We start from the raw sequence: 16,113 nt of genomic DNA, 5'->3' as shown, positions 1-16,113 counted from the left end.
AAAATAAAAAATAATAAATAAGTAAATAAAATTAAAATTAAAATTAAAAAGGGGGGCTTGGTGGCCAGCTAAATGACAAAAAATACCATAAGAACTAACAAGTTCGGATGCTCAATTTAAAATTATTTTGCGATATCGCTTGTACAGTTCCTCACTTTTTAATTTCTAATTTAATGTTGGAAGTAAAGAATCTAAGAAATGATAAGCGAATAATCGCTCGAGTTCGGTGACAAGAAACATTAAGATAGAAGGGTAACTAACCCCTTATGATTCCAATAAGATTTAACAAAACTCCGCCTGGGAGTGTACAAGCAAAGCCCGCACTTGGACTTTAACTTAAAAGACTATGATTTAAACTAAAACTAAGATTAACTAAAGAAGTATAGACGAAGCTATCAAGGTTCAAATCGAGTTGGCCCCCTTAACTTATTTGACTGCGAAGCTTAGCAAGGGCCTGAGTACGACCGAGCGTAATAACAGTTCTTAGAGAGGCCAAAAAAGGCAGACGCGCGTAAATCAGAAACTTTGATTTTCTCTGACTCAGTAAGTAACTTCGTGGTTTAAATATTCAGCAAGATTCCAAAACTACGTTCTGGCCGGAAGTAGTAAGTTGAAGTTAAGAATTTGACAGGAAAGGAACTTAAAATTTAACTGTTAATAAAATTAACATAATTCTTACAAGTTCATCGACGACTGTAAAACGTGTTTTGGAGCTGTCCTGACAATATTGGCTAATAAAGTGTGTGAAGGCTGTGTCGCTGAACGTGTCAGCATTTTATAACTGTTCGACGACTGCAAAAGTGATTTTGCAGCTATCTGATCAATATTGGTAAATAAAGTGTGTTTCGATACTTCATCAAGTGTCGTCGTTATTCACTCCAAATCAATACGAACCCCTTACGAACGTGAAGGAAGAAAATTACGTAACAACTGGTGTCAGAAAAATAAAAACGCAAGTTAATGTATATATTTTAATATTTAAGAAATGGAAAAATAATCATTGTAAAATGTAGTGGTGGTACTAATGTTTTACAAAAGGTCGAGAACCGCTGCTCTAGAAGTTTTTTACACAAATTTTTAGATTTAATTTATAAAATTAATAGATATATTTCAATATCAAACTATTTTCGCTCACACATAAATTCAAAATTTCTCTTGAAATGTGAACCTGAAAGAGATTCAGGTTATGTACGAAATGTTTACATAACATATATAATAAAAATAAAGGAATTTAAAAACACATATCTACTTGCATTAAGAACTAACAGATTACGAATAATATTATTCGCGTGTTAAAAGTTTAGATGTGAACTTATAATGTAAAATAAATGTCAAACAGACAGGAGATAGAATCGAAAAACAATTCACACTAACATTTTACTCAATACAAAATTGAGAAAGTATTTCCAGAATAAGTGTTTTAATGCTTCTCAATATAAAAATCGATATTCTTCGAGACACATATTTCATTGTGGAATTAGGTTTAGTACATTCCGTTCACAAGAGTTCGTTTATAAAACAGTAAAAAACGGCATTCTATACATATATAGATAGACACACAAGAGACAAAATCTGTGCCTTAAGTTTCCTTGAAATTGTGGAAAGCTAAATTTCGATTAAGCTGAAATAAACTCCAATAGATCGTTTGCAACTGACTACAGGAAAATGATTTGTTAATCAAGATATATTCAAAAAAATGCCGAGATATCACCGCACAACTATACAGACACACGAATCACACAATGCCAATGGCTTGTTTATTGTTATTAATAGTCCTCATAATCTTATGTGCTATTCCTCTTGCCTTAAGTAAACCATTTTTCGTAAAATCTATGTTCGCTCCATCAATGCATCTGGTTAACTTACATTCTGTAATAAAGTGGACATTGTCTCCTATTTTTGTACATACTTTACATAAATCATTATCTTGAACATGGAATCTTTTCAGACAAAAGGGAAATCTCCCATGACCTGGAAAGAAATTAACTGATTCAAGTCAATGTCATTGTTAATATTCATATTTTCCTTAGGAACAAAAATCTTCATGAACATATTATTTTTAGCAGAATTTACCCATTGAGTCCGCCATTTATCTACAATGTCACACTTCATAATGTTAATGCATCTTCTCCTGGAGGCTTGTACATCGACAGTTTCAATATCATTACTCATTGTTGCCTCCTTTGCTGAGACATCCGCCCTCTCATTGCCCAAACAACCAATATGGGCTTTAACCCGATTAAAATTCAATCGATGCCTTACCTCCAATTGTATCACCAATTTTTTAATAATTTGAATATTTAAATTTGCTGCTCGGGGTCAGAGAGTGCTTGAAGAACTGACATACAATCAGAATATATTGTAATTATATGTGATTCATTTAGATTTCTTACAAGCCACTTCAAGGCTTTTTGTAGAGCAATCAGTTCGGCTTGATACACCAAATTATATTTTTCTAATTTAAACTTCCTGTGTTCAATCTCCAGTCCATGATAGAATACTACAAATGCTATGTCAGTTTTTCCCTCCAACCCCGAGCCATCTGTATAGACATCAGTATCATTAAATACAGGAATGCATCTATTAAAAGTAATTGCTCTTCTTTCCTTTGAATGTAAAAAATGACAATTAAAAATATAAAAAGCAGTGTTAAAAACAATATCATCTGTATATGTATAAAAGTCAATCTTATTTGATCTCAATAAAAACTTTTTATAATAAAAGTCTAATGTAATATGTCTGCGTATGGGCATTTTAAAAATAGCTTTCTAATCTTTTTTAGTAATAAAACACAAACGAATATGGTAAAGTTATTATAAAAAGCTCCGCGCAAAAGCAGTCTCTAGGAAAAAATCCTACCTGTCTATACGTGTCTTCCACGGTGGGTATATACATTTCACAGAAAGATCCTTTCACAAAACGAAGAACCAGAGAGCTCTTGCCTACACCTCCAGCCCCAAATACCACCACTCGGTAGTCGTTGCTCTGTTCAGGCATCACGCTTCACATTTCCTCTTTCTGCAAGTAAAAAAAAAATGTTATATTTGTATGCATCATAATAATGGTCACCACATTTTAAATCATTCATATATACTAATCTACAAATTCTGTCTCTCTCTGTATGTATATATATATATATATATATATATATATATATATATATATATATATATATATATGTGATGTACCAGCTTTAGTCGTAGCTTAAATTGTCAGACGATAAGTTTAAAAAAACAGGATCCATTTATTATTATTCAGGAGAAAATAGCAGTTACAAAATCAGATATCCGGAGTAAATAAAAAGAATTACTAATAACTTTTTGTATTAAGTTTACTGCATCGTGACATTTAAGAAAAAGCCCCCGATATTCTTTTGCGAGTCCTTTTATAGCCTCTGGAAAGGCGGAGCTTCCAAGAAATGACGTCAGCCTCGTCAGCCAATCCAGTTCGCTTTAAATATTTCCAGAACATTCTATAACTGTACGTGTAGGAAAGGCGGGAAAACAACTTGACTACGGGGCTGCGGATTTAATTCCATGTACTTTCAAATAAGAGACCGTCGCCATTAAAAATGAAAAGAACATACAGTTAGAATTTTAAGTGTATTCCTGACTATGGAATTTTTTTTTACATATATATATATATACGCTCGTGTAATGTCCGCACCTCAACTTTACAGATAAAATTTATGTAAAAAAAAGTGACCAGCACGATATTCGCACCCCGAAAAACTAAATAATATTTACTTAAAAATATATTGTTACGAAATGTCCAGGCGCGGTAAGACGGCTTCCCCGTAAAGCAGTTTTAGGGTTGCCATAAAATGGCAAGGGAAGGCAGAGTTGTCACATTTGGCGAGAAATCGCTCATTTCGTTACATTTGGCGACAAAGTTGGCGATATACCATGGACGGATGGAGAACCTTCTGGAACGAATCCTTACGGGTTTAGCCCAGAATGTTCTCGAACACAAGCCGAAAGCTATATAAACCCTGCTGGTCCGCAGTCAGTGTGTGTGCCTCGTCTAGCGAGCTGATAGTCAGTCATTGTCTCAAAGTCTAGCGCTGGGCTGGTCGTCGAGTGCATCGAGAGAGTCTTTTAGTGCATCGCGAATTAGTGCAACGTCGAGTTTTGTCTTAGATTGTGCTGAGTCGAGAGCGTTACTCTTGTGTATCGTCGAGTGCATCGCGTGGAGAGTCTCGAGAGTACGTGGAGTTCCGAGAACGACGAAGCAGAGTCGAGAGCTGTACCTGGGATCGAACCCTGGTAGAACTACCAGAGTTCAGCGGTTTTACCGCTCGGCCGCAGGTGGGCCAAAAGTACTCGTACAGCTCTTCTTAATATGACAGAGCCCAATCAGAGCCACTTTAATTTACTAAGAATTCTGAACACAAAAGCCTTAAGTCTTAAAAGCGTAAGCTCGCACAGTAAGCAATTTGTCAGTACTCTGAACGCTTAGAAATAGAGGAATTGATATCCACTTTTCTTATGTGCGTGCTAATCACGGTTTCCATGGGAATGGAAGAGCTGATTTCTTAGCTAAAGATGCCTTAAATTTATCACTGATATCAATCAGCATTAGCATTCGAAAGAGCTATTGGAAGTTCTTTCATTATAAAAAGCTTTTAGCTTCTACCCCAGACTAGAACGTTCTTTCTACCCCAGACTGCATTCCGAGTCTTTCCTCTCTATAAATTTTAAAGGTTCTCAGGTTTTATTCTGGCCACGGTAAATTTGCAAGTTACCCGTTTTGTTTTAATCTAAGATAAAAAAAAATTCCGTGAATGTTCAACAACAGTACATCAGGATGTGGAACATTTGATTTTCTCATGCCCTACATTTGACGCTCCTAGATTATGCTTTGGCGAGAAATCGCTCATTTGGCGACAAAATTGGCGATATACCATGGACGGATGGAGAAGCTTCTGGAACGAATTCTTACCGGTTTAGCTGAGAATGTTCTCGAATACAAGCCGAAAGCTATATAAACCCTGCTGATCAGCAGTTAGTTACAGTGTGCCTCGTCTACGGGCGAGATAGTTAGTCTCGAGTTAGTCAATCCGTACGGAATCGATCGAGCTGAAAGCCGGGCAGCGTGTGGCGAGTGGGTCGTCGAGTGCATCGAAGAGTCACTTAGTGTATCGCGGTTAGTGCATCGTCGAGAGAGTGTGTTATAAGCTTCGGGAACGACTGGACCGAAGAGTCGGGAGCTGTGCTCTGTGTGTCGTCGAATGCATCGTGAGTTGTGGAGAGTTTCGAGAGTACGTGGAGTTCCGAGAACGTCCGAGCAGAGTCGGGAGCTGCACTCTGGTGCTTTGAAGTGAAGCTGTCTCCACCGTTATTGCCTGACAGCGTGAAGGCTATGTCGCTGATTGTTCCAGCGTGTTTACTGTAGATCTTCGACGACTGTAAAAGGGTTGTGGAACGGTCCTGATTAATATTGGTAAATAAAGTGTGTTTCGATATTCCATTAAGTGCTGTCGTCGTTATTCAATCCAAATCCACACGAACCCCGTACGAACGTGAAGGAAGAAAATAACGTAACAATTGGTGCCAGAAAATAACGTAATATTATATTACAAGTGAAGAAACTGACAGTTTCACTCACGCGTGTGTCCTATTTGCACAATGCTTATGGAGTCCCTCGAAGTTTTCATAAATATTATGCGGTTCTCACACCAAGAAATTTTAAGAAACCCTGGAAGCACGTAATAGGTGGCACCATTGCCTCCTGTGAAAGGAGGGACAGTTACAACCATGCTTTCTCCGGGATTCGAAACCAGGCCCATTGCTAAGGCGGTCAGGATTACTAACCACTATATCGGCTAAGGGCACCTCTAGATTTCTAACCACTATAAAAAAGCTTCCATTTTTAGCCCAAAGAAACGTTAGCTCAGAATTTCGTTTTGGCATTTTGCGACGACTCACTTTCTGCGTTGATTCACTGTTCAAACTGTTGCCACCAAATATTATCGCCTTCTGTTATATTTAAAGAAATTAAATAATAAAGAATCTGCTTAAATGTATGTGTGTTTCTCGCATGGTGATAAAACAACGGTACCTAGAGCTATCCAATTTTGAATGACCTAATCCTATAGCGAATATGGGCATCTGGAAGCCCAAATTTGAGATTTCGAATTTGTTTTATTATCGAGTTCATATTTTGCATAACTTGAACAAATTTTTGATTAACAAACTCGAGGATTTCAAAGCGAGCCATGGCAACGTTGTACGGAAAAAAAAAACATTTTTATCTCCAGAGCGTGAGAATGAGTATCGGAAATTCTAAAGATATTTTCAATTTAAAATTATTTTGTGATATTGCTGTTGAACTGAGTTTTATGATTTGAGCGCGAAGACATGATATTTAATAAATAAAGGCAACACACAAAATGTTAAAAAAGCACCCTTTTGGGAGTAATGTAATTTTAATTATTCTGAAATATCTTTAACAAAATTCTTGCTAAAATTTTGTTTGCTTTACACCTAGCTCAAAAACACGTACGTAAAGGATATTTTTCGATTTGGCGAATGTTTCCAAAATCTTTATTCAAACTCCTTTCTACCTCCGTTTATAAAAATAAGCGCATTTTCAAGCGCAAATGAAATATTTAGTCTTTTCCCTTTAATCTGACTAACATATAAATATCAAGATTCTGTCATCGAAAAATGATATTTGAATTGAGAGCCGGCAAAAGTATTTTAAGCTATTTCAATTTATTTTTAAAAATCAACAAATTGCTCGCATTCTTTGAATCGAAACTCAAAATCTAAAGTCGAAATCGTTTTTTTTTTCGTATGAAAAGATATTAAAAATGCATGGGAATGACTACCTAGAAGAGAAGAAAAAATATTTTAAAAATGCAATACCAGTTTAAATATAACTTGAAATCGTAATCTACATTTGACATCTACGACTCCAGTTCCAATAAGAGAAAGAAGAATGTTCGTTATTAAAACGTATTTCTGCTTCTAAGTGTTCTTAAAAAGAATAGATCGAACATTGCTCGTAAGTACGAGTATATGTATGGCTCACAGAGAAACAGAGACGACATAAAGTTAATAAAAATACTTGCAGTAACAATATTTGTTTAACAAAAATCAAGTTTTTGACATATGAAATATGGAAAGGCAGAGTTTCTTATTCGCCTACTGCAACATTTTGATCGTTCAAACTATGATTAAAATTTTTTCAAATATTTTATGAAGAAGGTATCTGAGGAATATAAATAACAATATTGCTGATATCTGCCATTAATTATGATTTCGCTACAGTGAAGATGCGATGCATTTCAAATTACAGGTATTTTTAACACTGTTGTTATTACCAATCAGAATTAGAATTTCTTAGATTACTGCAAAACACTCAAATCCACCCGCAAAGATTTGAACCCAGATCGAACTGCCACTGTCCGGTGGTTTAACCACTCGAACACTAGTAGGTTTGTTGCCATTGCAAAGTATTATAATGTTATGAATTTTAAACTTAGGTAGGTAATTTTAGTAGAATTATAATTAAAATTTTTGTATTTTCCCGTGCAATGTAGCACGAGACAAATTTTGAGAGAACGCTATGCCGGAAAATTAAGAATATAGGGTGATGTGATGTGATGTATTTAATTATGGCAAAGCACACGAGGGCTATCTGCCTAAGGGGAGGAATGCCTTCGTGGAGGACTTTATAAGGGAAACTGGCTCGTATACACGTTACACATGGGGAAAATCACGAAAACGCCCACGCAGCCAGCCCGTTCGCGGAATTCGAACATCAAACCGAACTACCAGTATTCAGCGACTTTACCGCTCGGCCACTGGTGGCATTAAGAATATAGGTAAACGTGCATTTGACATTAAGTAAATGGATATCTCGGTAATTTCTATTAAAATTGAATAAATGTAATGGAGTACTATGTTAGCTGTAACCATAATTCCGCACTCTTATTGCTTACCAGAAATCTCGGGAAGCAGAAAGTACTAGAAATATGTCGCCACCGATTGAAATCTATAAAAAGCCGGAAAGAGAACATTTCAGCTCGATCGCTTAGTTGTATTAAAATTTAATAAATGTAATGGAGTACTATGTTAGCTGTAACCATAATTCCGCACTCTTATTGCTTACCAGAAATCTCGGGAAGCAGAAAGTACTAGAAATATCTCACGACCAGTTGAAATCTATAAAAAGCCGGAAAGAGAACATCTCAGCTCGGTTGCTTAGTTGTATTAAAATTAAATAAATGTAATGGAGCACTATGTTAGCTGTAACCAAAATTCTGAACTCCTATTGCTTACACAGAAATCTCGGGAAGCAGAAAGTACTAGAAATATCTCGCGACCGGTTGAAATCTATAAAAAGTTGGAAAGAGAACATCTCAACGTAGTTGCTTAGTTACTTTTGTTGCAATTTTTCAGCTCCGCCTGAACTGAGATGTCTGAAGTAGCTTTCTCTTTAGATGCGCTTTGCAGTGCGTTGTATTTATCGTTTTTAGTAGCTTGAAGTATAACTACCGATTATGTTGCGTGACACTGTGAACACTTGTACGAATATCTCTGAGGATAATTCCAGAATTCTGATATATTTCTTTTGATTAGAATAAATTTTATTAATCTATTATCGAACTTGTGCATCCAATCTATACGAACCCGTACGCACGCAACAAGAATATTATAAGAGTCATACAAATGTCTGCGTTACACATGATATAAGTTATACAGTTATATTTAGAGAGACATATTAAATGATGCCAAGTGGTTGGTAATAATCGATTTTCACTGACTTCACTTCTCTCTCTCTCATTCTTTTCCCCTTTCCCGTGATAGAAATTCCGTAGCGACAATTTTTATGTTAATGAACTTTGTAAAGAAAGTAGATATAGATGTAAGTGCTAACAACACTTTAAGGGTGTACGAAAGTTCTGCTTGTTTTTTAGACGATAAAGAATGGCGGAGAATACGGAAAATAAAGTAGCTATGATTTTATATGCGACTTCCTTCCATCTACGTCGTAGGAGGTTTATCAAATACTGAAGGTACTGTTTTTTCAGGTAATTTGTAGAGTCATTAGGTGATGCCTGAAGCTTTTCGCGATTACAATACTTCTTTTTTACTTCGTACAAGGAGGTAAAAAAATAATCACTCATTTCATAATCATGCTTTGTTCATTTCACGGCTTATCTGCAGCGCGTAATCTTGTTTGAAACTCTTTTCAAGGATGAAATACAAATAAGAGGTAAATTACAACAAAAGGTTTTTGGACAAGAACTTATGAACCCTCTAACAATCACTACCATCTACATCGAGGAATTAATATTCCAAAACGACATCAAATGTTCCACTCGTTTTATGTCGCTATCTTTTTTTTTAGTTTTGTGATAAATATTTTTTAAAAAAATGTCCCTTATCCATAACTGTATAATACATTTTAAGCAAGGCCTCAAAACAATGCCTTTTCGCAAACTGCGTGCCAGAAAAATATAAATATGAGATACTTTGCAATAAATTGTTATGAATGATTGGAAGATTTACAGCGAACGCCAAAATCGCAGGACTTGATGCTTGTAGAATAATGCAACCATCTATATTTCAGTTTCTGTGTATTTAAAACGCTAAATGACAAAAAGTGTAAATTCCAAAGAACGTATATCATGATCAAACGTTTAGCGTGGAGTAAGAAATCCGGGTCAGATGTTACTGACGCTTAACGACTTCCCCGTAAATCTTCTTATCTCTCTCGTAATCTGTCCGCGAAAAAGCTATTATCTGCAAATGTAGGTCTTGGTTGAATTTTGTTTGCAAAGATTAAATATTTAATTTGGTTTTCCATGACCTGAAACATTTTCTGAGAACTGCATAAAATAATCAGAGTTTAATACATATCACAAGAGTCAATTCTGCGCAAAATTACTCCATTTAGAAATAGCTTCCTGAAATTATGGTATACATGATATTTTTAGCGGCTGTTATTAATCGGGTATTAGATACAGTTTGTGCATTTGTTTCAAAATGTTTTAGAGGTATCCTGTTTTTAGCTATAATATATACTATTGAAAGAGTATTTCTTCTTTAGCTTCTAATGCGATTTATAACGTCTAGCGACCTGATCTATAACTGAGTATATTAATATATTTTCTGCCATACTTACAGCGTTATATAGGTCCACCTTAACTCTTTCGCATCGAAGTCGCCCCAAGCGCCCGAGCATTCAGACATCGGCTGGACGCCCGAATAATTTTCTACCCAGTGCTTTCCCCCATCACGTTACTGCATTACTCATTGCTTTCAGGTGTTGTTAAATCAATCATTCTTTTGAAGCTACTAAAAGTAGCTTCCTTGTTTCCTTTGTTCCTTCCTTTCCTTTGTTTACTATCAGTGTTTAGCTTTTGATGCCCGAAGTTGCAATCCCGTCCCAAGGGGGAACTTCACGCAGTGTGAAAGCGTCGAAGAAAGAAGTTCTCGCTTTACTTAAGTAAGGCTATTGTTAGCACTGTAGTATTTAACTTGTCATGGGGGAAGGAAAAGCATTCCAGGAGAAATTCTTAGATACGGGCGTTTTCGATGTTTGGGGAATTGAGATTTTGCCCTCTCTCGATGCGAAAGAGTTAACTGAATATGCGAGTGAATGTTCCGTAGAAATACCTATGTGTCGCTTAATCGTTGAGCCAGTGAACATATTCCTTCCATTCCGATCCTTTCATCATAGAAACTATTGTTGCTGTTGTGTATGATGTGACTAGTCCGACAGTAATATCATAACAACCCACAAAATTCATCGTGGTAAGGAGTGGAAGACTGCGCCTGTCGTTGGCAACAACCTTGAGCACCGCACAGGTTACAGTGCGATGTAGCTCAGTTCCGCCCCCCCCAATTTTGACGGGGAATACCCCCGGGGCGGCACTTGCCCGAGGGTCTCCACATCTCTTTCCCTACTACACCCTCTCGAGAAGACTTTCGGCTCAGCGGATATTGAGAGTGCCCCCATGCCGCACAGACCCTATACATTTACTAACATCCATGCCTTCTCCGAGATGCGTAATGGGAAACCGCACATTGAGTTGATCAATGTTAACGAGTTTCGCATCCTGCGCATGCTCAGTGGTTTACCGTTGGCGTGGGAGGAAATACTGGCGACTAAGGGGGGGGGCATAAGCAAACCTACACAAGCCTGCGCGTTATGCAGGTCTTAGCAACAGTTTACATTTGCAATACTACCGAAATTTGTTTGTGCTTAATGCATTTGCTTCTGTTTTATTTCATTTTGGTTTATTTTGTTCATAAACCTTATTTTTAATGACGGTTATTTATAATAATTTCCTTGACTTTAATTCAGTAATTTAACTGGATTTATTCTTTAATTTGTTGAAATATATACGAATGGAACGTACGGTAAATACGCAGTTGCTTTTATTCCTCAGAAGTATAATCAATAAAGATTCAGCTAATAAATCTCGTAATGTTTCCTGTTTTGTAATCATTTTTGAAAGAAAATTTTCGTAATTAACAATCGATATTTACACTCTAAGTAATGAAGCAACTTACAACATAATAAGTTTTAAAATCCCGAACTGTTTACGCCCAGATAACAGAATATATACACCACACACCGTATTTATCTTCTTTTAAAATTGTACCAAAGTCGTAATTGCACCAAATTCTCTTCTGGGCATGCGCAATATGCGAAATTCATTTAACATTGATCAACTGAATGTGCAGCTTGCCATTACACTTCCGGGCTCGGCAGTCAGCGGCGCTAACCACTATCCCACTTGGGTGGCGTACGAACTATTAGGTATATTAATGCAAGAATTGAAAATAGATAACTATGACATCGGCGGATTCGAGCCGCGAATTTCCGACGGTTTTTCGTCTAGGTAATGCGATAAATCCGTTATCTGTATGTATTTTTGTTGGAATGCATTTCTTCCCCCCAATGCCAAATAGAATGCTACAGCCCTAACAATAACCTACTTATGTAACGCGATAACTTCTCTCTTGGGATCTTCATGCGCTTTCACCACACTGTGCGCCTTTTCCCCTTAGGACAGAATTGTAAATTCGGGCATCAATAGCTGAACATTGATGCTAAAAAAAAAGAGAAGAAAAGCGCATTCAAGTAATAGAATTACTTTTAGTGGCTTCAAAATGATTGGCATCATTTAACAACACCCAAAAGCAATGAGCCTTGCACTAACGTAATCGGGGAAAGCAACAGGTACAAAATATTCAGGCGACCAGCCGATGTCTCAGTGGTCGGGCGTTTTGGACGACTCCGATGGGAAAGAGTTTATAAGCCAAGTCTGGGAGCGCCTTCTCCCTAGTGCACTGTCCATTAATAGCAGGGGAGGGTGGCCTACCTATTAGGTCTCTCCATTACAAAGAGGGCACTATTTCTGGCCTTAATAGTGGGCAAAGCCTATAAAACGCTAGAGGACCCCATTAGAAAAAAATCAAAAATAGAAACTCATATGCTTTGTTAATGATGGAGCACTTTTAAAGGCAACCAAAACTTCCGCATTCGAAAATTTCTACTGCATTAAGGTAATAATAGCCTTACGTAGGTTATTACCACCTAACGTCTACTTAAAATATTTTGAACATTAACATACTTAACTAAATCGTATTAAACGATAGTTCAATTATTTAAAAACTGCATGAATAAATTTAATTAAAAATACGGGGAATCTGACAAATTTTTGTAAGCATTTTCGGAGATTCCTGAATGATAAACATTGCGCTTTAAGCAACCGTAGGAATTTTTGGTTCTTAAAACAACTCACTGAAATTTTACTATTCTAGCAGAAATGCTTTAAAATAAAATTCATACGTCAATTGAATAGTTTTTGACATTTACTGAGTACTGTGTTTACTCCAAAAAAATCGATTCGCAAATTTTCGAATCAATTTATTCGTTATTTTCAGTCCACAGAAATCCTTAATACAGCTCCTCTTTATTCAAAACAACCTACCAAGAAGATATAACATAAAAAATTAGGTGATCTTCTTTAGAACTTCCGTAAATGTATCACTAGCAATATTTCATTGGTTTGAAAAACATAGTAGAGAACGGTAATACTATCTAAATATAACAGATCTTCTTTGTTGATGAGATGTTTTTGCGCTGAGCTAGAAGTTTTAGTTACTTATGACAGGCAGTTGCTAGTGTAAGCCATAAAGTATATTAATGCCGTGTTATTCGCGGATTATTTTTTCAGGTATAATAAGAGTAACTCTCCAATAATATCGTATGCTAAGTAAACTATTCATCTCCAAAATTTTACTAACATCCAATAGCGTAAAGATAAATATCTACTGTATGCTTTTTCTTGTATGTATACTGGATATCTTTTTTTCTTTCCGTAAGGCAATGCCCACCAGGGGCAAGTGCTAAAATCGCATAACATTGGTCATTCTGATCTGGGTTCGATTCCAGGCAAACAGGCTGAATACATGGGTGTTTTCATGGATTTCTCCCATGTGTAACGTGCATACGAGCTAGTTTATCAATTTTTTCATACCTCCCCCCAACTGGCTGAGGGGTTAGGACCGCTGTGTCCTCGGATTTCGTCATAGACGAATGGAATTTCGTCTAGGACGAATAGTATAGTAGTTTCGTCTAGGACGAATAGACGAATAGAGGATATAGTAGACGAATGCGTTGGATTCATGGTTAATTTCCCGGTTTCCGTTCTATTGTAGAGACATTAGGATTTTTTCGAAAGGCGGAAAGATGAAAAATAGCAAATGCCTTCTCCGGGAATCAAACCACGGACCTCTGGAATACCCGCCCAGCGTGCAGAACCACTACACCACGAAGGCACGCTAGGGAAGTGGGAGAAATACCTTATATATTCCCCTTTTTAAAGAACACTAGGGTTTTAGGAGACCTAGTCGCCAAATCCTGGGTGCGGAGAATCCTCATCCACAACCCTTTTAGTTCGGGAGCCACTTGTAGAGTCATTAGCATTTTTTTAGAGGCAGAAAAGATGAAAAATAGCAAACGCCTTCGCCGGGAATCGGACCACCGACCTCTGGAATACCGGCCCAGCGTGCAGAACCACTACACCACGAAGGACGCTAGGAAAGTGGGAGAAATACCTTATACAAGTGACTATGTAGTCGTGCATGCTCCCGTGAAATCACTTATGTCTGTGGTGCAAGAAATGTCACAGAAAAAAAGTGAGGAGAATAATATAATTTCGCCCACCCGAAAGAAGTGTTACGCATCTTGGACATTTTAAGAACGTTTACCTGTAATATCCGAACTGATCGCTAGTTTTACGAAAGACATGAGTATAGATGGCCATGAAGTTTCCAGGCCATTTTCTTTCCCTCCTGCGACAGCATAATATACAGGACTTTTTTAGCAGGAAATGATCAGTGAGTACAATTTCTCTTACAGAAAAAATAGAATAGTAGAAAAAGTTGTCCCAAAAATAAAATTAAACTCCTAGTTAACACAATTGGTGAATCTTCGGATTATGGTAACTTGGCGATTTTTTGGCGAAAATTTGGCGACCAACCCTGCTACAGCAACCTGCTAGTTTTTTTTTTACTCAACAATTTTTCCAACAATCTGCTAGCCGAATTACGCCTATGCTAGAACTTTTATGGAACAAAAGTGCTTAATCATGACAAAGATTAGGTGCGAAATTGGGAGAGAGTGCAGAATCGTCCACTGCTTCGCGCGTTTTTAAGAATTAAAAGTATACTACCAACTTTTCACAGCTGACTACATAATATAGCTGCTTTCTGAAAAAGTAATGAGAAAGTTTGTGTTGCCCCAAATATTTTTATAATTTAATCCGCTTGGTGACAACATTTTTCGTCATGTTTCCAACTTGCGCGCACAGTTTAAAACATTCTGTTTCATAATTTAATTCCATATTTAATATATAGCTTTTATAGTATTTGGAAACTACTGTGAACCTAAAATTCTAAAACTTTCATGTTAAACTTTTATTTTATTTGGAGTTGAGTTTATAAAATGTATTTTATTAAAAAAATTTGTAAAGTTTTCGTCCATAAAATTTTTCAGTATTAAAATATTCATCAGATTGTTGGTTCTTTAGTTAGAAAATAGTGCCCATATAAAGAATTCTATAAAATTTCAAGTATGTACCATTAGCCATTTTTAAAATATCATGCGCGAAAGGTGGAAACATGGCAAAATATTTTCTCACAAAGAGGATTAAATTACAAAACTATTTGTGGCAACACAAACTTTCTGGTTATTAGTTTCCAAAGCAGCTATGATGTGTAATCAGCTGTGAAAGGTTGGAAGTAATTGCTTTTAAAATAAATAAAATATCCCAATTCTTGCAACAGTCACATATTCGAAGATCATGAGGGGTTTAAGGTGTATGAGTCCCCTTAAAAAACATCCCATAATTGCACAAATATAGCATTGCGCACACGCTTTACTTTATCCATGTACACATCGACCTAGTTTCACTTAAAAAGTCAAAGAAAATTAACAAACATCTAATTCTTCTTACCTCTTGTAAAAAGCGCCAAACAAATAAGTGGGCGATTCTGCACTTTAGCAGCGAAATTGCTTCTAAGTGCTTATTAGCTAAAATCACGATCGGAATTTTCCGGAAAATGTCACATGACATGTCTCATGATCTCTCATTTCTCCGAGAGAAAATAATCTGTTATTCGAACTGTGTACTTCTCAGATTATTGCTAAAGTCCTACCTAGTAACCTTTATCGCCTTACCAATATGTCGCCAAACTACCTGTTACCATATTCCAAAGATAAGCCACACATTTTTTTTTTTTTTTTTTTTTTTTTTTGAAACATTGAATTCTTGATTTTTTGGTCCTTTGGGATTCATGTCACCGAGAATTTGCTGTATAAAATATTTGATCCACCATCGATATATATCCTGCATTGTAATCCTACCATAGCATAAAAACACGGAAATTTCACGTAGTGGTAGTAAAGGATCTCTGTAATTGACGTTGATGTAGGTTTCCAACTGCGATACGTCAATATTTTTCTATAAACATTTTTTATTTTGCAATTATAAAACGTCGATTTTAAACTTTGTTATAATTACTTTTTTCCCAGCACACATTCGTATCTTGTGCTGACATACAATAAAAGAAATAACCTAAC

General features: G+C 36.3%; 1 protein-coding gene across 3 annotated transcripts in view; it reads right to left on the bottom strand.

Moving 5' to 3' along the window:
* Positions 1-16,113, bottom strand: part of LOC118188850 (GTP-binding protein Di-Ras2-like) — a 548,874-nt gene that overhangs the window by 77,128 nt on the left and 455,633 nt on the right. For 2 of the 3 annotated variants that reach the window (XM_085812591.1, XM_085812590.1), the window contains one exon: positions 2,860-3,018. In XM_085812591.1, coding sequence (XP_085668717.1) covers positions 2,860-2,997 — 138 coding nt within the window. In that variant the 5' untranslated portion in view covers positions 2,998-3,018. The remainder of the gene's footprint in view (positions 1-2,859; positions 3,019-16,113) is intronic. The other variant, XM_085812592.1, reaches the window with a different exon arrangement.

Source organism: Stegodyphus dumicola, chromosome 3 (genome assembly GCF_044657685.1).
Source record: "Stegodyphus dumicola isolate Sdum_Otavi_A_Nest chromosome 3, ASM4465768v1".
Taxonomy (NCBI): Eukaryota; Metazoa; Arthropoda; class Arachnida; order Araneae; family Eresidae; genus Stegodyphus; species Stegodyphus dumicola.
The sequence above is the reverse complement of the archived record's forward strand: the minus strand, read 5'-3'. Positions and strand labels throughout refer to the sequence as shown.